Genomic DNA, 22,797 nt, shown 5'->3' with positions numbered 1-22,797 from the left:
CTAGGAATAAGGTATACCTAAGGAGAAAAAAGACCTGTATGCAGAAAACTATAGGACACCGATGAAAGAAATTAAGGATGATCAAACAGATGGGGAGATATACCATGTTCTTGGATTGGAAAAATCAACATTGTGAAAATGACTATACTACCCAAAGCAATCTACAGATTCAATGCAATCCCTATCAAGCTACAAGTGGCATTTTTTACAGAACTAGAACAAAAAATTGCACAATTTGTATGGAAACCCAAAAGACCCCGAACAGCCAAAACAATCTTGCAAAGTAAAAACAGAGCTGGAGGAATCAGGCTCCCTGGCTTCAGACTATACTACAATACTACAGTAATCAAGACAGTATGGTACTGGCACAAAACCAGAAATATAGATCAATGGAACAGGTTAGAAAGCCCAGAAGTAAACCCATTCACATATGGTCACCTTATTTTTTGATAAAGGAAGCAAAAAGTATACAATGGAGAAAAGACAGGCTCTTCAATAAGTGGTGCTGGGAAAACTGGACAGCTATAGGTAAAAGAATGAAATCAGAACACTTCCTAACACCATACACAGAAATAAACTCAAAATGGATTAAAGACATAAATGTAAGGCCAGACAGCATGAAATTCTTAGAGGAAAACACAGGCAGAACACTCTGTGACATAAATCACAGCAAGATCCTTTTTTACCCACCTCCTAGAGAAATAGAAATAAAAACAAAAATAAACAAATGGGACCAAATGAAACTTAAAAGCTTTTGCACAGCAAAGGAAACCATAAACAAGACCAAAACACAACTCTCAGAATGGGAGAAAATGTTTGCAAATGAAGACAGTGACAAAGGATTAATCACCAACATATACAAGCAGCTCATGAAGCTCAATATCAAAAAAAAAATAACCCAATCCAAAAATAGGCAGAAGACCTAAATAGACATTTCTCCTAAGAAGATACACAGATTGCCAACAAACACGTGAAAAGTTGCTCAACATCACTAATCATGAGAGAAATGCAAATCAAAACTCCAATGAGGTATCACCTCACACCTTCCAGAATGGCCATCATCAAATAATCTACAAACAATAAATGTTGGAGAGGGTTTGGAGAAAAGGGAACCCTCTTGCACTGTTGGTGGGAATATAAATTGATACAGCCACTATGGAGAACAGTATGGATTTTCCTTAAAAAACTAAAAATAGAACTACCATATGACCCAGCAATCCTACTACTGGGCATATACCCTGAGAAAACCATAATTCAAAAAGAGTCATGTACCACAGTGTTCACTGCAGTACTATTTACAATCGCCAGGATATGGAAGCAACCTAAGTGTCCATCAATAGATGAATGGATAAAGAAGATGTGGCACATATATACAATGGAATGTTACTCAGCCATAAAAAGAAACGAAATTGAGTTATTTGTAGTGAGGTAGATGGACCTAGAGTCTGTCATACAGAGTGAAGTAAGTCAGAAAGATAAAAACAAATACCATATGTTAACACATATATATGGAATCTAAAAACAAAATTGTTCTGATGAACCTAGGGGCAGGACAGGAATAAAGCCACAGATGTAGAGAATGAGCTTGAGGACACAGGGAGTTGGAAGGGTAAACTGGGACAAAGTGAGAGAGTAATACTGACATATATACACTATGAAATGTAATAATAGATAGTTAGTGGGTAGCACCTGCATAGCACAGGGAGATCATCTCAGAGCTTTGTGACCACCTAGAGGGGTGGGATTAGGAGTGTTGGAGGGAGACGCAAGAGGGAAGGGATAGGGGGATATACGTATGCATATAGCTGATTTACTTTGTTAGACAGCAGAAACTAACACAACATTGTAAAGCAAGTATACTCCAAAAAAGATGTTAAAAAACAAGTTTCACAAGGGAAGGATAAATGAAATGGGACGACATTGACATGTGAAGAAATAATGGCTGAGAATTTTCAAGTCTAATAAAACCTATTGGTGGTCAAATAAAAGAAGCTCAATGAATACCAATCTGGACAAGTAAAAAAGAAAGCACACCTAGACTTATAATAGTCAAACAACTAAAAACAAAAGATAAAGAGAAAAATCTTAAAAACAAACAAACAAACAAAGAGAAATTACCTTAAGGAAACAACAATTAAAATGACGGCTAACTTCTCAACAGTAACAATGGACACAAGACACCGGAAGACAATAAAAAGACAACTTACAAAGATGGAAAATAACTGCAAACTTAGAATTCAATATTGAGCAAAAATATCTATCAAAATTGAAGATAAAATATAGATGTTCCCAAACAAAGCCTTAAAGAATTTGTCACAGTTGATTCACAGTACAAGAAAGTTCTTTAGGATGAAGGGAAATTATCCCAGATGGAAGCACAAAGATGCAAGAAGTAATAAACAAACAGTACAAAGGGGAAATTTGAAAGACTCGGTACTGCCTAAAGCAGCAATGTAACAATATTTTAGACGTTTATGAAATACACAGAAATAGGAGAGGGATTCGTTAAATGTCTCTCAAAATTATTACATTTTAGAGAAGTGCAAGATAAACTCTAAGAAACCCTTACACAACCATCAGACTGACTAAAATTCAAAAGGCTGACAATATCAATGTTGATTCGGAATTGGTATATAAAGCAACAGAACTCTTCTACCTTACTGACAGCAGTGTAAATTAGTATGTATTTACATATGTATTTGGCAGTATGTATCTATTAAGCTAAACTAAAACCTATCCTGTGATTCAGTGATTTTACTCAGATATGAAGTGTGTAAAAATTCATTAAGCTTACACTGAAGACTTGTGTACTTTACAGTACATAAGTCATATCTTAATTAAGAAAACTTAGATCACATAATATGAAAAATAATGATAAGAAAGCAATAAAATTATAATAGCCCAGTAGAAAATTAGGCAACGAATAGGAAGCTAGAGAAAAACAAATGGCTTATAAACATGAAAATATGCTCAACTTCATTCATCAAGTTAAAATTAAAATAGCAAAAAGATACTTTAGACAATTTCAGTTGGTTTCTTACACTTGAAACCAAGAATCCTGACAAGTAGATTTGTAAAAGTATGCCAAGGCATAATTATGTATGAGAATGCTCACTTCAGTATTGTCCATAAAAGTAAAAGATTAGAAACAACCTAAATGTTCACCAATTTTGAACCGTTTACATAAATCATTGTACTTTGATATAATGGAATAACTATGTAACCATTAAAATAATAAAGTAGGTATATTTGAGTTTCTATGGAAATATCACCAAGATATATTAAGGGAAAAGGGTAATTTTATAACAGCAAGCAGAATATGATCCCAACTATATAAAAACTTTAAATGTATGTGGTATAATAATAACAGGTTATTTTTAGGGAATAGGAACTAAAGGTTGAGAGTGGAGGGAGAAAACAATTTTTATTTTATATTTCCATGTACTATTTGAAATTTTTATGTTCATTTTATTTACATTTTAAAACTAAGCAAGAAGGAGAACATATCTGAATCCTAGCCCAAATACTAGCCCCCAAACTAAAATTGCTAGAAAACTAAGTGATGAAACAAATGTTCACAAATGACTGTAAATCAAGATTTCTAAAGGAAGTAAAGAATCAAACTACAGAGCTCTTGATGTTTAAAATGAGTAATTTTTCATTGCAAGTGGCTATAATGCCAGCAAGTATTTAGTGTGGGTGATATACTGAGAATACAGAGAGAATAACAGTAAAGAGAGTCAGCTGGATTTAAAATGTTTTTAAATCCCTTCCAAAGGCAAGGCATGTTTGTAACAATTTTAAAAACACAAATGCTAACAATGGGTAAAAATAACGTAGTAACTATTCACATAAAATACAAGGATTACTTCATATTTTTCAAATCTTTGCTGAAAGCAGTAGCAGTAATCATACAAACATAAAATAATCCTAAAATAACTTAAATTCATAAAAATTTTATTTGGACTTTCCATTTCTCATATTTGATCTCATATCAATTCCAACATTGCTTATGATTTATAATGATAAAAATTTCACAGTCATAATTTACACATCTTTCTTTATGACTTTAGGGACAAAAAGGAGAATTAGTTTAAATTAGTTTAATTAAATTTTATAAAACAATTAGTGATGCATGTCTCAGCATTTATGTTTATAATGTTTATTAACATACCAATTGTGACTAAAGAGAAAGTGTTATCTGCTTGCCAAATACTTAATGATAAGTTTAAAAAGTACAATATCTACAATATAAGTATTTCACTACAAAATTAAATATCTTCCAAATTTTTTCTCAGTTCAGACTTTTTGAATGGACATGTTATTTAAAATATCCTGTCAAAGATCCTTACAAAATTGAATTTGATGCCATACATTTTACGTATAATTAATTTTGAAAAATAGACAACAACTTCCCACAATAAATATTGATTGATAAACTTTGTATAAAAATATTTCATTCAATATAAAAACCCATGGAAACCATTTCTTGATGCTCATACAAATGCAAGTAGCAATATTTCAGTTCTAAAGCAGTCTATTGTATTCTAAGCTGCTCTCCGAACATCATGATGAGGTACAGGAACACTTTCCAGCTTTAAACAATTGTTCAAGAAGGAGTAAAACGACTGACTTACCCAGTTTCTTTTTATAAACAGTTCTTCACATTTTTGGTAACTATGTTTAAATTTTTTTCTCAAATGTGGCTTCTTTTAAACATAATAGAGTGGACAATTTTAATTTTGTGTTTTAAAATTTGAGACTGTGTTTTCTCAATAGTAAATACTTTAGAAGAGTCTGTAATTATCAAGATGACCCTTGGAAGATGAAAAGTAGAACACATTTCTTTTAAAAACTACAGGAAATAATTTAGAGAGAGGGTTTTTTTCAGCCAAGTCTATGTGACATATGGTTGCAGTATGTCTTGATTCATTTAGCACGTTGTCCAAGCCCACGGGAGACCCGTGGGCACAACTCTTACAGCCTAATCTTTATATTGTGCCAACGAAAGTAGCTTTGGAATCTGGTATCAATTTGTGGAGGACGTTTATCTTCTCTCAACTTTTGAGTAGTTAAAATGGATATTCCTAAGAGAATATGACCATATGTTTGATATATGGAAAGAGGGAGTTGGTTTTATTGGAAATGGATGAGAGGAGGTAGAAGAATGTCATGCTTAGGGTCATAAAACCAGGATCACCCACTGGTTTGGGACTTTCACCCAGGTCTTTTTACTACTTGAGACTAGGTTTAAAAATAAAAGACTATCTGTTCCTATTCCTCTTGTCACTATGTAGCTCATCTCTAAATGGAAACACAGGGCTCCAATAGGAGGTCCCTATTCATACTGATGTGTATCTCATCTTCTTTCTCCTTCTTTGTTCTTGGAGGCTTTAACCTAGGACATCTATAATCTCATTAACCCTGACAAATGATTTATCTTCAAACAATCTGTTTAAACTTGAAGCCATAGCTCAAATTATTAATTTCTGAGTTTATTTTCATGAAGCTCAGATTTAGAGAGATGGATTCACAGCTTGTGTTGCAATTTTAGGCCTTTAAATGAAATACTCAAAATTCCAGATTTATCCTAAGTTTAAAAGTCCAAATCTATATTTCAGCTCCTCTCTCCCTTAAAATTTTTTTACAGAATCTCTGCAAAGAAATGGAGAATATCTAACCAAACTGAAGTACAAAACATTCTAGATTTTCATCTAAATGGTAATTTTCATAAAGGCCCAATAATATACAGTAATACATACAGTGAAATGAACTTTTGAAAGTGAAAATCAGAGCCCTAGCACACTGACAGTAAATATGATCTAAATTTATATATACCAATAGGCCAGACTGCACCACTTCAACCCACTCTATGAAAAGAAAGTCCCTTGGAATTTCAATTTCTGAAATGTTCCTGTTTGTTTGGGGAACTGAAGCTGCACCAGAATGGTATCAGTGATCTCAGGTTTAATGTGCTGTCAAAAAATTCCTTTAACTCAGACCTGCAGCACTACGGTGGTCCTGGGACGTCTGAATTCACTACAGAGTACACACAGCATGGCAAAACCTTGGGCTGACTGGAACATTTATCAGTTTCTCTTCCCTCTTGTTCTGGGTCCCACACCACAGGAGAATGGGAGGATGTCGTATCTCAGAGGACTTGCTCAGTGTTTAATCTCTAATTATATGCAGAATTGGGGCAAAATGTAATTTTCTATCTATGCATATTCTGTGAGCAGTATTAAAAATAATGGTCAATTTTACTAAAGTTTCCATACATGTAATAATTCTGTTTCTGAAACTATAAATCACTGAAAAATCATTGAAAAAAATTTTTTTCTCTCTTTATCTTTGTATAGAACTAATTATTCAGTGAGTTGATGTGGGTCCTCTACCTTTCTCTTGTAAGAGAGTCACTGGTTGAGTGTATGAGATCCTGAGATATCTCAACAATACTTATGGCATGAAACAGCTTTATTGATTTCTAGTTGGCAAATGATCATGAAAGGTGTGAAAAAATATCTATCAGTTGGGGTCTGAACAGCTCATTTCATATGGTCACAACTGGAATAGAGACAGGGGGAGGATTTTATTTATGGTAATAGTAAATCAGTGGAATCGTCTCTCAGTCTAAGTATGAAACTAGTGATGTTTAACAACTCATAGGAATATTTCTGAGGACTGAAGTATTTATTTTGATGATACCGATAATCTTGAAATTCTTACTTATTGCCATTGAGCAACTATCTCTGCAGGTTCCTTAATTTAGTTTGTTGTTCAATATGCTGTCTGGGTTTCCTTGCAGTACCAAGAACTGAAATAAACAATAAACATTAAAGTCTTTAAAGGCAAAGACAACATCTGTGTAATTCTCACTTAATTTTCATCCAGTGTTATATTTCTACTTAATAAATTTTATTTGATTACAAGTCAGTTTTTTTAATGGATGATAATGTAAGGTATGGGTTAAAAACATAATCACTAGCATTAAAAAGATCCGGGTTTATATATGGATTCCACTAACTCTGTGACCTTGGGCAAATTACTTATTCTTCTAATCTTTAAAAGGAATGTAATAGTAGTACATGTCTCATACAATTATTTCAATAATTGAGCTAAAGTATGGAAAATATTAGCACAGTGGTTGATTTATATACAGGAAGAATGCTCAGTAAGTGAGGTAAAAAACAGTGTACATGCAAGTGGGAATGGGGAAGATGATTCCAGAGTGATACACAGTAACATTTAGCAATCTAACTGTAGCAGAAAGTGAGCATTTCAACATCTTTTATAGAGAAGAGGTGAAGTAGACATTATGTTTTCATAAGGGCTTGTGTTCTCATCAAAATACTTGCTGTGGGTATCACCATTCTAACATGTAGTTTCACTCTATGGTACAGATCTTAGATTTGATACATAAACATTTGTTTCCTGTATATCTTCACAAGTATATCCCCTAGACCAGGGCTAAATCATCTATCTGCAACATTCAGTTGAGTGCCTACCACAGAGTAAGCACTCAGGGAAAGTATGTTAAATAGAAACATCTTCAAATCACACAGTTTAGTAGCACAAAATACAAATACATTGCACACTTTTAAAATGCACAAGGATGCCTATTAGGTATAATTGTGTGTATGTGTAAATTAGTGCACAGCAAAGACAACTCAAGGTAAAATAACCACACCCTTGAAAATACAGTTACATTTCACAAGTGTTAGTGTGAAGTGTTCTTTCAGATGTGAGTGTAATTCAGATGACTAGCTCTTTCCACATGGGTTCAATGTTCAAAGAAAATAGTATTGTTGGGTTTATGGCTAGCTAGACACAAGCCACTGGAGACCTTCCCAAGGTGCTGATTAATCATTAGAAGAGTCGGTCTACACTGCTAGGCTCTTGAAGGCTTTCTCACATTTTTTGTCTATATTACTGAATGAGGACAAACAGATACCATTCGTTTTGAAACAATCATTTTCAAATTTGCCTCTGACAGTTTTCTTTTCTCTCCCCTAACCAACACTATAGTGGAATATATTACCCTTCATATGACTCATTGCATAATAAATCTGAGATGTGTCTGGAATGAAATTAGACAGTTAGGTCACACATCTTGTTTTCCACTATTTTCTGAGTCTGAGTGGAACAAGTCTGAAATTGAGGTATGTAAGATACAAAAGTCTTCTGATCAGAAGTTCCTAAATTGAAGTTATTTTCTACAAGGTGTGAGCAACTTTCTTGGAGGATTCTGATGTCGGTGAATAAACAGTGGGATGGGAATGGGGACAACACTCTTGACTCATCAGTCAAAAGCACATCACTGTCTCTCTTTTTGATTGAAGTGACTCCTAAATAATAGACAGACTTTTCGTCATTATTTTCTTCAGGGAAATTTCCCTCGAGTTTCAAAAGTTCATCCAATCCTCCTGAGAATGGAAGGTGTGGTGAAATTATATTGGGATGCTGATCTGATAATATAAAAAATGCCTGGGTTTCTATCTCCCATGAGTTATTAGAGAAAGAATCCTTAGGTAGAGAATTGTTGCTAGAGAAGCATTTGCTGACTGAGCTATTTACAAGCCCTTGCTCTTCCTCAGTTTCACCTGATTTAGAGTTGCTGAGCAGGGTGGCATATTTAACAGAGGGTTGTCTCTTGCTTTCCTCCTCACAGGTTATCTCTGTGCTCTCAACCTCAGAGAAGTGAGCATTGCTGCATTGGTCACTAATACAAATAGAACCCTTTTCAAGATCCCGAGTCACCAAAAGTAGAGAGACTGTAGTTGGTGGTACCATCTCATCTTTATTTTTCCATGATGTATCAACACTGATATCTTCTGAAATAGTTTCAGGCTCCAAAAGAAGAGGACCAAATGTCACTGATTCTGTATGCTTGATAAAAAGATGCTCAAATGTTTCTGGCTAAAAGAAAAGACACATTTTAATACTCAATTGTGTTAATTTTTTTTCTTTTTGCTTCACTGTGATATCATGGAAGAAATAGAAGTGTGAAAGGTTAATACCAAAGGACATAAGTCAAGCACAAATTAACTGGTTTTGGTCTGAAATAAACAGATCAAAAATCATAAGGGAGAGGCAGTATAAGATAGTGTTTAAAAGTGGGATGAGACAGACATGAGTCATTCTGTTTCTATGACCATGGATAAGCACATCAACCTCTCTGCCTTTCAGTTTCCTCATCTGTAAAATTGTGTTCAATATTTACTTCATGGTGTTGTGCAAGGAATAAATTAGATAGTGTCTGAAAGTGCTTAGCTCTCAATAAAGATTGGTTACTGTAATTAGAAAGTGCTATCTTCAGAAGAATTCTTAATATTTTATAGCAAATTACACGTCCATGAACTAAAAAATTTAACCCAAGTTTAAAAAGTAAATTGATATAAAATTGAATGAGCAAAACAACTTGTCCAAAGATAGCTAAAATAAGTACTCCATGACATAATATATGATATGAAGGTAAACTATATGTGGCCTTATCTGCCTTACATCATACTAAAAATCTGTTTATGACTATCAGAAAATAAGAACTAAGAATATCTGTTTGTTGAAAACAATGAAGGTGAAAGAGATGATCACAGACTTTTAAATTACCATTCCTTAAAAATAACTTCATATAAAAATACAAACTATAGGACACGTGGAATGAAGACAAAGATGCAAAACAAATGTACATCATATTTTTTATAAGAACAGTGGTTACATCACAACAAAAAATCCTGCCAAGCAGCTACAAGCAAGAATCTGTGCACAAAAAAAAAGCTCAACTCATACAATGTAAACACGTTGAAAAAATAAATGCAAAATAAAAAATACTGTAGACACATCACATTAAAAAATTAACACAACTAAATGAAGTGCTATAGAAAATGTGCTCAATTTTTTGTTATATATATAATTAAACTTTTGAATTTTACAATTTTTAAACTAATAGAATGAGTTCAGATTTATTGCTTGAAATAACAATATAACCGACTATTCTTCATACTGGCAAATATATTCCATATAAAAACACAATTCATTTAACATAGTTTTGAACTCTTAAATGAAATATATTGGTGATTATAGCCAAAAAGGAATAAATATATGAAACACCAACTATAATGGAATAGACTTATACAGATATTAAAATACTGCATAATAACAAATACTATATTAACACAATCTTTTCTCTTATTCTATGAACATAGTATGTGAAGAGAAAACTGTTCCTGTGCCTATTTTCTTTCTGACAGAAATATATTAGATTTATAATTTCCTTCAAATATTTTCTTGCTCATTTTGTGTTTCTTAAGGTTATGACTATATATGTATTGAATTTCTTAAAATTTAAAGTAACCTAGAAATTAAGATCTCCAAATAAAGGAATGTCGTGCTATCAACATGAAAACAAAAAATACAAATAGCACATAGCATACAGTCAAACTCACAGCTGTTCTTCAAATGACATGTTTGGAATATTTCATGCCCTCTAAAACTTCATAATTGGTAACTAATTATTATGTCAAATAACTTACATGTCTTCAAATGCATTTGATGAAAGATTTCACTAATAATTAAGAAATCACATATCCATAAATTATTAAAGTATATTTTATAAATGGGTCACAAACATTTATTAAAAGTATGTTTATTAAAAAATCATTTCAATCACCATATGCATCTAATTTTTCAAGATTTTAGAACAGTCTGGAAGCATATTGAATATGTATTCAGCTGGTAAGAATTAAAGAATATCCTTTCATATTTTCATACTTCAATTTTACATTACAATGTCTATTTAAAGTTAGTGAAAGGGGAAAGGACACATTCTTCCTGATTTCGGGGGGGGGTTTAGATTCAAATCAAACTATGAATGGAATCTAAATGTAAGTAATATATATGTAGCCTAAATCTGAGTATTATTTGGGTTCATCAAACAGAGGCTTTGGTTTATTTTGAATGTGAGCAATATACCTCACAAGTTAAATTCATAGAAATAGCAGGTGGTCTTTTTTTCAGGTAGAAAAGTCCTATGTTTGCCTTGAACTAGTTCTAAAAACTCCAGAGAGTCTCCTTTTTTGCATCACTGCCCACTTACCTGACTGCCAGAAGCTTTGGGTGGTTCAGTGCAAATAAATTAAATTTAGTAAAGAATTTCATGAGGAGGTTGAATTGGAGGCTGATGTGTTTTCTGATCTGGTCAATTTGACCTGGATATGTCAGGTCATCCTGATACAAACTGTAACTTCTATTGGCCTTTGACCAGAACAAAGTGTCTTTCTTTGAACTGAAATGGAAGTTAGCACTTAAGCCATTTTTAAGGCTATTGAAAATGAAAATTCCTATATTGATCAAAGTTAGATATACATAAAAGCTATCAATATAAGACATTCAAAAGAATACCCAAATGGGTCAGTTTATAGGCTGAAGTGTCTAAAAGAATATAAAACGGACAATTTTGGACATAAAAATATGAACTAAATATTTTGACTGCATTCTATATTTAGAGCCATTGTATTTGCAAAGCTATGTGTCAGAAGTTGCAGTTTTCACCTAGTCACAGCATAGTCTACTATATATTTGATGATGTCTAATAAATCTGTGGTAAGAGCAACAGTCATAATTCTTTAACATTTCATAACCAAATGACAAATCAAAAGCTAGATATCATAAATATTACTTTTTAAACTTTAGATGACTTGAAAAGTAATCATACATCCAAACTGAATTAGACTCAGACATACACCTTGAGCCCAAATTTACCCATCTATTTTAAGTTCTACATCAACATAATCCACCATATTTTAGTTCTCAATAGTTCCACCAAAATTTTTTAGATTGTCTCCCCTTCTTCAAAATGTAAAAATCTTCTAATACTCTATAGAATGTTGGGAAGTTGGTAGATTGGGTTCATCTGTAGTGATCATGATTAGACTTCAAAGAATGTCCATTCTCTGTTCAGATAAAATAAAACAAAATAAGAAAGAAAAATAAAAAAATCACTCAGAAAGCAAAAGATAAAAGATTCCAAAAAGATGTTCTGTCAAGCATGAGTTCTGGATTATAAATTCTTGTGTTATACTACAGTAATGCATGTTTTTAGGAAAAGATAAAATTCTGACTTAAGGTGGCCTCTAACATTTTCTTAATGCATGCCCAAATATCACACTCTAAGGACACTCTTAATGATCCCAGAAAAGGAAAAACTGTAGAGGAATAACAGAATAAGTATAATGAGAGAAAAACAAAGAGCTGGAAAAATAAAAAGGAAGTAGAGGAACAGCACTATTAAAGAGTTTGGAACAAGAAAGAGTAAAATAGTGTATCTCTGAAAACAAATATTTAAAAATTAAAAGAAAGAAGAGTTGAAATAGTGAAGAAGAATAGAACAACAGAATCATTATCATGATTTTTTTAATCTAGAAAAATGTTCTAATAAATCATCTGGTCCACATTTCTCCCTTTTTATAGACAAAGCAATCAAGCATTAAAGTTGCACAGCTAATTATAGCAGAGTGAGACCCCTGACTTTTTTTCTACTCCAACAAGCTTTCTATAATGCAATGGAAGATGAAAAGATATTCCAAACACAAGTAAGGAGGAGAACATGTTGTTTTGCTTTTTCTATTTGTTGTCATAGATTTGAGCTGATTAAATTAATCCTCTCTTCTGGTTCCTTATAACCCAAGGACATATATATAGATATTAAGAAGAACAAGAAAATAGAGAAAACTGAAGTCATATTTTAGGGGTGTGAAATATATACTTCTAAGCCCAGTCATGTGCCCTTCTAGAAAGAACTTCTTACTCAAAGCTGTACCAGCTCTTCTACACTTCTGTACGGCCATTCTAGCAATTTCAGGGATGCTCTGCCTCAGATCCATGAGGATGGTGTTCTGGGAGCTTGTGGGTTGCTGAGCTTCTTATTTGGAGAGCTAGAACAGGCTGAGGAATCTAGGATGGTCTTTGAACCACAAGAAAAAAATCCATTTGTTTTTAGATTTAACACTCTTAAGTAGGGTGTTAAGTGGAGTACACTCTTCTGGAAATGGTCATAAATGTAGACAACAAAGGAGCAGGGTTAGACTCCTCCCACCTCAAATATAGATGGTTTGGATTTAGAGGAAGAAGGTAATATTTTAGGCAAAAATGCTAAGGAAAAAGGTAAAACAAAAACAAACTGGCTACAGTCTTTTAAACACTGCGAAATTTGAATTAGAAGAAAAACAAGGTTATTGACCCACTGCAATACATTTTCCTACCACAAGAATTCAACCTTTGTTTAAAATTTTTATCTTTATCCTCTCTAAAAACTTTTTAAGAGATTCTGTTTTTTTTTCATTTATTTTATTGGAGTATAATTGATTTACAATGTTGTTAAAGATTCTGATTTCTAAAGTATCATGAGAAATGGTGTAGAGAAGTATTCTCGTTCAAGATGGCAGTTTGAGCATATATATTTCTCTCTTATCTCTGTAGAGACTCTGTTAGGATGAAAGTATATGAATAAATCAAATATATACCCACAACAAAGAAGATAGTCTGAGAAGGTTAAGAGGGAATGAGATTTTGAATTTCTAAAAGATGGAAAACCAAAGGAGATGAACAAAGGAAGCTGCAGACCAGAATATCTCCAGAGTGGGCTATAGCTGAAAAAAGACAGTTTGCCCTGTTGAATACAGTGGAGATGGGAGGAAGGGTGATGGGGGGCGAAAAAATGGAAGGTAAAAACACAGGAAGAAGTGAGACCTCTGGCTGAAAACTGGAAACTCTGCATATGAATGGGGATCTTCTAACTCTGCTGCACATAGAAGAGCCTTCATACTCTCCACACCCAAATTGAGGTTTTATTCTCAAAAGTAATTAAGAAATTATCTGGGAAGGAGACCTTCAAGATGGTGGAAGAGTAAGACGTGGAGATCACCTTCCTCCCCACAAATACATCAGAAATACATCTACATGTGGAACAACTCCTACAGAACACCTACTGAACGCTGGCAGAAGACCTCAGACTTCCCAATAGGCAAGAAACTCCCCACGTACCTGGGTAGGGCAAAAGAAAAAAGAATAAACAGAGACAAAAGAATAGGGGTGGGACCTGCACCTCTGGGAGGAAGCTGTGAAGGAGGAAAGGTTTCCACAGACTAGGAAGCCCCTTCGCAGGCAGAGATGGGGGGTGGCGGGGGAAGCTTCAGAGCCACGGAGGAGAGCACAGCAACAGGGGTGTGGAGGGCAAAACGGAGAGATTCCCACACAGAGGATCGGTGCCGACGGGCACTCACCAGCCCGAGAGGCTTTTCTGCTCACCCGCCGGGGCGGATGGGGGACTGGAAGGTGAGGCTCGGGCTTCAGAGGTCAGATCCCAGGGAGAGGACTGGGGTTGGCTGTGTGAACACAGCCTGAAGGGGGCTAGTGCACCACAGCTAGCTGGGAGGAAGTCCAGGAAAAGTCTGGAACTGCCTAAGAGGCAAGAGACCATTGTTTCAGGGTACACGAGGAGAGGGGATTCAGAGGACCGTCTAAACAAGCTCCAGAGACGGGCTCGACCCACAGCTATCAGCACGGACCCCAGAGATGGGCATGAGACGCTAAGGCTGCTGCTGCAGCCACCAAGAAGCCTGTGTGCGAGCACAGGTCACTGCCACACCTCCCCTCTGGGGAGCCTGTGCAGCCCGCTACTGCCAGGGTCCCGTGATGCAGTCACAACTTCCCTGGCAGAACACACGGCACACCTCAGGCTAGGGCAATGTCATGTCAGTCTCTGCTGCTGCAGGCTTGCCCCACATTCCGTACCTCTCCCTCACCCCATCCTGAGTGAGCCAGAGCCCCTGAATCAGCTGCTCCTTTAACCCCATCCTGAGTGAAGAATACACACCCTCAGGTGACCTACATGCAGAGGCGAAGCCAAATCCAAAGCTGAACCCAAGGAGCTGTGTGAACAAAAAACAGAAAGAGAAATCTCCCCCCAGCCTCAGGAGTAGCGGATTAAATCTCCACAATCAACTTGATGTACCCTGCATCTGTGGAATACATAAATAGACAATGAATCACCCCAAAATTGAGGCAGTGGATTTTGGGAGCAACTGTAGACTTGGGGTTTGCTTTCTGCATCTAATTTGTTTCTGGTTTTATATTTAACTTAGTGTAGTATTTCAAATTTATTATCATTGGTAGATTTCTTTATTGATTTGGTTGCTCTCTCCTTCCTTTTTTTTAGTATATAGTTTATATATATTTTTTCCTTTTTCTCTGTTTGTGACTCTGTATGTGTATGCTTCTTTGTGTGATTTTTGTCTGTATATCTTTGCTTTTACCATTTGTCCTAGGGTTCTGCCCGTTTTTGTTTTTGTTTTTTTAAGTATAGATTTTAGCACTTGTTACCATTGGTGGATTGGTTTTTTGGTTTGGTTGCTCTCTTTTGTTTCTCTCTCTTTTTTAAATTACTTTTTAATTTTTTTATTTTAATAATTATTTTTTATTTTAATAAATTTCTTTTCTTTTTTTCTTTTTTTCTCCCTTTTCTTCTGAGCCATGGGGCTGACAGGGTCTTGGTGCTCTGGCCGGGTGACAGGCCTGTGCCTCTGAGGTAGGAGAGCCGAGTTCAGGACATTGGTCCACCAGAGACCTCCTGGCTCAACATAATATCAAATGGCAAAAGCTCTCCCAGAGATCTCCATCTCAACATAAAGACCCAGCCCCACTCAATGACCAGCAAGCTACAGTGCTGGACACCATATGCCAAACAACTAGCAAGACAGGAACACAATCCCACCCATTAGCAGAGAGGCTGCCTAAAATCATAATATGGTCACAGACAGCCCAAAACACACCATTGGACACGGACCTGCCCACCAGAAAGACAAGATCCAGCCTCATCCACCAGAACACAGGCACTAGTCCCCTCCACCAGGAAGCCTACACCACCCACTGGGGGCAGACACCAAAAACACCAGGAACTACAAACCTTCAGCCTGCAAAAAGGAGATGCCAAACACAGTAAGTTAAGCAAAATGAGAAGACAGAGAAATACGCAGCAGATGAAGGAGCAACATAAAAACCCCCCAGACCAAACAAATGGAGAGGAAATAGGCAGTCTACCTGAAAAATAATTCAGAGTAATGATAGTAAAGATGAACCAAAATCTTGGAAATAGAATAGAGAAAATACAAGAAAAAATTAACAAGGACCTAGAAGAACTAAAGAGCAAACAAACAATGATGAACAACACAATAAATGAAAAAATTCTCTAGAAGGAATCAATAGCAGAAAAACGGAGGCAAAAGAACGGATAAGTGACATGGAAGATAAAATAGTGGAAATAACTACTGCAGAGCAGAATAAAGAAAACAGAATGAAAAGAATTGAGGACAGCCTTAGAGACCTATGGGACAACATTAAACGCACCAATATTCAAATTATAGAGGTCTCAGAAGAAGAGAAAAAGAAACTGAGAAAATATTTGAAGAGATTATAGTTGAAAACTTCCCTAATGTGGGAAAGGAAATAGTTAATCCAGTCCAGGAAGCACAGACAGTCCCATACAGGATAAATGCAAGGAGAAACACACCAAGACACATATTAATTAAACTATCAAAAACTAAATACAAAGAAAAATATTAAAAGCAACAAGGGAAAAACAACAAATAACATACAAGGGAATCCACATAAGGCTAACAACTGAACTTTCAGCAGAAACTCTGCAAGCCAGAAGAGAGTGGCAGGACATATTTAAAGTGATGAAAGAGGGCTTCCCTGGTGGCGCAGTGGTTGAGAGTCCGCCTGCCGATGCAGGGGACACAGGTTTGTGCCCCGGTCCGGGAGGATCCCACATGCCATGCAGCGGCTGGGCCCGTGAGCCATGGCCGCTGAGCCTGCACGTCCGGAGCCTCTGCTCTGCAACAGGAGAGGGCACAACAGTGAGAGGCCCGCGTACCGCAAAAAAAAATATAATAAAAAAAATTAAGTGATGAAGGGGAAAAACCTACAACCAAGATTACTCTACCCAGCAAGGATCTCATTCAGATACAGCAGAGAAATTAAAACCTTTACAGACAAGCAAAAGCTAAGAGAATTCAGCACCACCAAACCAGCTTTACAACAAATGCTAAAGGAACTTCTCAAGGCAGGAAACACGAGAGAAGGAAAAGACTTACAAAAACAAACCCCAAACAATTAAGAAAATGGTAATAGGAACATACATATTGATAATTACCTTAAATGTAAATGGTTAAATGCTCCCACCAAAAGACATAGACTGGCTGAATGGATACAGAAACAAGACCCATATATATGCTGTCTAAAAGAGACCCACTGCAGACCTAGGGACACATACAGACTGAAAGTGAGGGGATGGAAAAAGATATTCCATGCAAATGGAAATCAAAAGAAAGCTGGAGTAGCAATTCTCATATCAGAAAAAATAGACTTTAAAAGAAAGACTATTACAAGAGACAAGGAAGGACACTACATAACGCTCAAGGTGTCAATCAAGAAGAAGATATAAAAATTGTAAATATGTATGCACCCAACATAGGAGGACCTCAATACATAAGGCAAATACTAACAGCCATAAAAGGGGAAATCGACAGTAACACAGTCATAGTAGGGGACTTTAACACCCCACTTTCACCATGGACAGATCATCCAAAGTGAAAATAAATAAGGAAACACGAGCTTTAAATGATACATTAAACAAGATGGACTTAATTGATATTTATAGGACATTCCATCCAAAAACAACAGAATACACCTTTTTCTCAAGTGCTCATGGAACAATCTCCAGGATAGGTGATATCTTGGGTCACAAATCAAGCCTTGGTAAATTTAAGAAAATTGAAATCATATCAAGTATCTTTTCCAACCACAATGCTATAAGACTAGATATCAATTACAGGAAAAAGATCCATTAAAAATACAAAAACATGGAGGCTAAACAATACACTACTAAATAACCAAGAGGTCACTGAAGAAATCAAAGAGGAAATCAAAAAATACCTAGAAACAGATGACAATGAAAACAGGATGACCCAAAACCTATGAGATGTGGCAAAAACAGTTCTAACAGGGAAGTTTGTAGCAATACAATCCTACCTCAAGAAACAACAAACATCTCAAATAAACAACCTAACCTTACACCTAAGAGAAAGAAGAACAAGAAAACCCCAAAGTTAGCAGAAGGAAAGAAATCATTAAGATCAGATCTGAAATAAATGAAAAAGAAATGAAGGAAACGATAGAAAAGATCAATGAAACTAAAAGCTGGTTCTTTGAGAAGATAAACAAAACTGATAAACCATTAGCCAGACGCATCAAGGGAAAAAGGGAGAAGACTCAAATCAACAGAATTAGAAATGAAAAAGGAGAAATAACAACCAACACTGCAGAAACACAAAGAAGGATTATGAGAGATTACTACAAGCAACTATATGCCAAAAAAATGGACAACCTGTAAGAACTGGACAAATTCTTAGAAAAGCACAACCTTCTGAGACTGAATCAGGAAGAAATAGAAAACATAAACAGACCAATCACAAGCACTGAAATTGAAACTGTGATTAAAAATCTTCCCAAAACAAAAGCCCAGAACCAGATGGCTTCACAGGCGAATTCTATCAAACATTTAGAGAAGAGCTAATGTTAATCCTTCTCAAACTCTTCCAAAATATAGCAGAGGGAGGAACACGCCCAAACTCATTCTACGAGGCACCATCACCCTGATATCAAAAAAAGACAAAGATGTCAAAAAGAAAGAAAACTACAGGTCAATATCACTGATGAACATAGATGCAAAATCCTCAACAAAATACTAGTAAAGAGAATCCAACAGCACATTAAAAGGATCCTACAACATGATCAAGTGGGGTTTATCCCAGGAATGTAAGGATTCGACAGTATACGCAAATCAATCAATGTGATAAACCATATTAACAAATTGAAGGAGAAAAACCATATGATCATCTCAATAGAGGCAGAACAGCTTTTGGCAAAATTCAACACCCATTTATGATAAAAACTCTCCAGAAAGTAGGCATACAGGGAACTTACCTCAACATAATAAAGGCCATATATGACAAACCCACAGCCAACATTGTTCTCAATGGTGAGAAACTGAAAACATTTCCTCTAAGATCAGGAACAAGACAAGGTTGTCCACTCTCAGCACTATTATTCAACATATTTTTGGAAGTTTTAGCTACAGCAATCAGAGAAGAAAAAGAAATAAAAGGAATCCAAATCGGAAAAGAAGAAGTAAGACAGTCACTGTTTGCAGATGACATGATACTATACATAGAGAATCCTAAAGATGCTACCAGAAAACTACTAGAGCTAATCAATGCATTTGGTAAAGTAGCAGGATACAAAATTAATGCACAGAAATCTCTTGCATTCCTATACACTAATTATGAAAAATCTGAAGGAGAAATTAAGGAAACACTCCCATTTACCATTTCAACAAAAAGAATAAAATACCTAGGAATAAACTTACCTAAGGAGACAAAAGACCTGTATGCAGAAAACTATAAGACACTGATGAAAGAAATTAAAGATGATACCAACAGATGGAGAGATATACCATGTTCTTGGATTGGAAGAATCAACATTGTGAAAATGACTATACTACCCAAAGCAATCTAAAGATTCAACGCAATCCCTATCAAACTACCAATGGCATTTTTCAATGAACTAGAACAAAAAAATTTCACAATTTGTTTGAAAACACAAAAGACCCTGAATAGCCAAAGCAATCTTGAGAAAGAAAAATGGAGCTGGAGGAATCAGGCTCCTGGACTTCAGACTATACTACAAAGCTACACTAATCAAGACAGTATGGTACTGGCACAAAAACAGAAATACAGATTAATGGAACAGGATAGAAAGCTCAGAGGTAAACCCATGCACATATGGTCACCTTATTTTTGATAAAGGAGACAAGAATATACAATGGAGAAAAGACAGCCTCTTCTATAAGTGGTGCTGGGAAAACTGGACAGCTACATTTAAAAGAATGAAATTAGAACACTCCCTAACACCGTACACAAAAATAAACACAAAATGGATTGAAGACCTAAATATAAGGCCAGACACTATCAAACTCTTAGCGGAAAACATAGGCAGAACACTCTATGACATAAATCACAGCAAGAACCTTTTTGACCCACCTCCTAGAGAAATGGAAATAAAAACAAAAATAAACACATGGGACCTAATGAAACTTAAAAGCTTTTGTACAGCAAAGGAAACGATAAACAAGACGAAAAGACAACCCTCAGAATGGGAGAAAATATTTGCAAGTGAAGCAACTGACAAATGATTAATCTCCAAAATTTACAAGCAGCCCATGCAGCTCAATATCAAAAAAACACACAACCCAATCCAAAAATGGGCAGAAGACCTAAATAGGCATTTCTCCAAAGAAGATATACAGAAACCCAACAAACACATGAAAGAATGCTCAATATCACTAATCATGAGAGAAATGCAAATCAAAACTGCCATGAGGTATCACCTCACACCAGTCAGAATGGCCAACATCAAAAAATCTACAAACAATAAATTCTGGAGAGGGTTTGGAGAAAAGGGAACCCTCCTGCACTGTTGGTGGGAATGTAAATTGGTACAGCCACTATGGAGAACAGTATGGAGGTTCCTTAAAAAACTACAAATAGAACTACCATACGAACCAGCAATTCCACTACTGGGCATATACCCTTAGAAAACCATAATTCAAAAAGTGTTATGTACCACAATGTTCATTGCAGCTCTATTCACAATAGCCAGGACATGGAAGCAACCTAAGTATCCATTGACAGATGAATGGATAAAGAAGATGTGGCACATATATACAATGGAATATTACTCAGCCGTAAAAAGAAACAAAACTGAGTTATTTGTATTGAAGTGGATGGGCCTAGAGTCTGTCATATACAGTGAAGTAAGTCAGAAAGAGAGAAACAAATACCGTATGCTAACACATATATATGGAATGTAAAAAAAAAAAAAAAAGGTTCTGAAAAACCTAGGGGCAGGACAGGAATAAAGACGCAGATGTAGAGAATGGACTTGAGGACACAGGGAGGGGAGAAGGATAAGCTGGGACGAAGTCAGAGATTGGCATGGACATATATACACTACGAAATGTAAAATAGACAGCTAGTGGGAGGCGGCCGCATGGCACAGGGAGATCAGCTCGGTGCTTTGTGACTGCCTGGAGGGGTGGGATAGGGAGCGTTTTGGGGAGACACAGGAAGGGGGAGATATGGGGATGTGTGTGTATGTATAGCTGATTCACTTTGTTGTAAGGCAGAAACTAGAACACCATTTTAAAGCAATTATACTCCAATTAAGATGTTAAATAAATAAATACAAAAAAAAAAGCAAATTATCTGGGGAGGAATCTAGTAGCTGTGAGGTACTGGTGTCTATGACCATATCTCTCCTCATCTAGCCAGAGCCCTGTCCACCCATGTAGGCCAACAATCCCTGCTTATGTGCATTATGCTCTCCCAGTCAGCCTTTCTATTATTTCATTCTTAAACATGAGAGAAAAACAAAGGGTCTCTAGATATATGGGGAAATTGTGAGATTAAAAAAAATAAAGTCAAGATAAATAGGAGGAGAACAGGATCCTAGCAGAAACAGAGAATTCAGGGAATAGAAGAAAATAGAATTTCTAAAACAAACAATGATCCTCTAAATTGGTATTTCTAGTAAGACTTAAGAAAATATTTCATGCATAAAACCAGGACAGAATACAATGAAAATGAATACTTGGAAATTTAAAAATATAAATAGCAAATAAATGTCTAATAGAAGCACTGAGGAAAACAGGGTATGGCAAGGTCTCAAACATAAAACAAACATATTAGAGAAGTGATAAGAAATATAGAAGATCTATGCAGAGGGTTCAACATCCATGTAATACAGATTCTAGAAAGAGATCCAAAAAAATAAGAGGAGAGGAAGTTATCAAAGAAATAATATAATTGCTTAGAGTTGCCAGGAGACATGGAATCAAAAGTGTCTTCAAATGAGGACAAAGTTACATGAAAAAGAACCCCCTTAAATAGGTTTAGACCTATCTCTAAAATTTTAGAACATCAATAATGGGGAGGATATTTTAAAAGTCAGAAATCTGCAAGTAACCAGTGAGAAGTAAAAATCAGAATGGCATCTGACTTCTCAGAAGTGATACTGATGCTAGATGATAAGGCAGGAATTTTCTCAAAGTTTTATTGGAAAGGCTCGTCGACCTGGAAATTGATATTCCACCAAACTATCAAGCGAGGAAGGCACAATAAAAAGAATTTCAGGCATGCACAGACTCCGACTTACACAATATTTCCTGGCAGGTCATATAAGGAATTAGTTAATTAATAAGGAGGAAGGGAAAAATATCTAGAAAACAGTATCCATTAGAAACCAGTTAAGGGAAAATTCAGAGTGATGGCTTGCAGCAATTTTAGAAAAGGCCTAATCCAGATTGCAGTAGGAGGATAAAGGGTTTCCTGGACAGGGTGCCCTGGGAACAGGTCTCAGTGAAGAAGCTTATATAATAGCAGCACACAGAAGGTTAAAAAAAACATTTTTTAAAGAAGCAATTAGAAACTCCAGAAAAAGCAAAACAAACACAAAACAAAACATAAAAACTAAAAATGAAGCCAAGTAAAATTTGGCACAATTTAAATCAACAGGGTGGAATGTTTCTAAAATTTTTTGAAAAACATTCTCCTGTGACCTGTCTCCTGGAACCAACAAAAACTGTGGTAATATAATCACATATTACTTGCTTCTGCAAGGAACAAT

At 35.6% G+C, this 22,797-nt stretch overlaps 1 protein-coding gene across 2 annotated transcripts in view; it reads right to left on the bottom strand.

The window, feature by feature from the left end:
- Positions 1-8,088: 8,088 nt before the first annotated feature.
- LEPR (leptin receptor) overlaps positions 8,089-22,797 on the bottom strand; it is a 92,497-nt gene continuing 77,788 nt past the window's right edge. Inside the window, exon 20 of one of the 2 annotated variants that reach the window (XM_060084369.1) lies at positions 8,089-8,916. In XM_060084369.1, the coding sequence (XP_059940352.1) occupies positions 8,089-8,916 (828 nt within the window). Of the gene's footprint in view, positions 8,917-11,795; positions 11,949-22,797 lie in introns of those variants that run through there. The other variant, XM_060084377.1, reaches the window with a different exon arrangement.

This window comes from Mesoplodon densirostris, chromosome 2 (genome assembly GCF_025265405.1).
Source record: "Mesoplodon densirostris isolate mMesDen1 chromosome 2, mMesDen1 primary haplotype, whole genome shotgun sequence".
In the NCBI taxonomy this organism is placed as follows: domain Eukaryota; kingdom Metazoa; phylum Chordata; class Mammalia; order Artiodactyla; family Ziphiidae; genus Mesoplodon; species Mesoplodon densirostris.
This window is presented reverse-complemented; position numbering and strand designations above follow the sequence as displayed.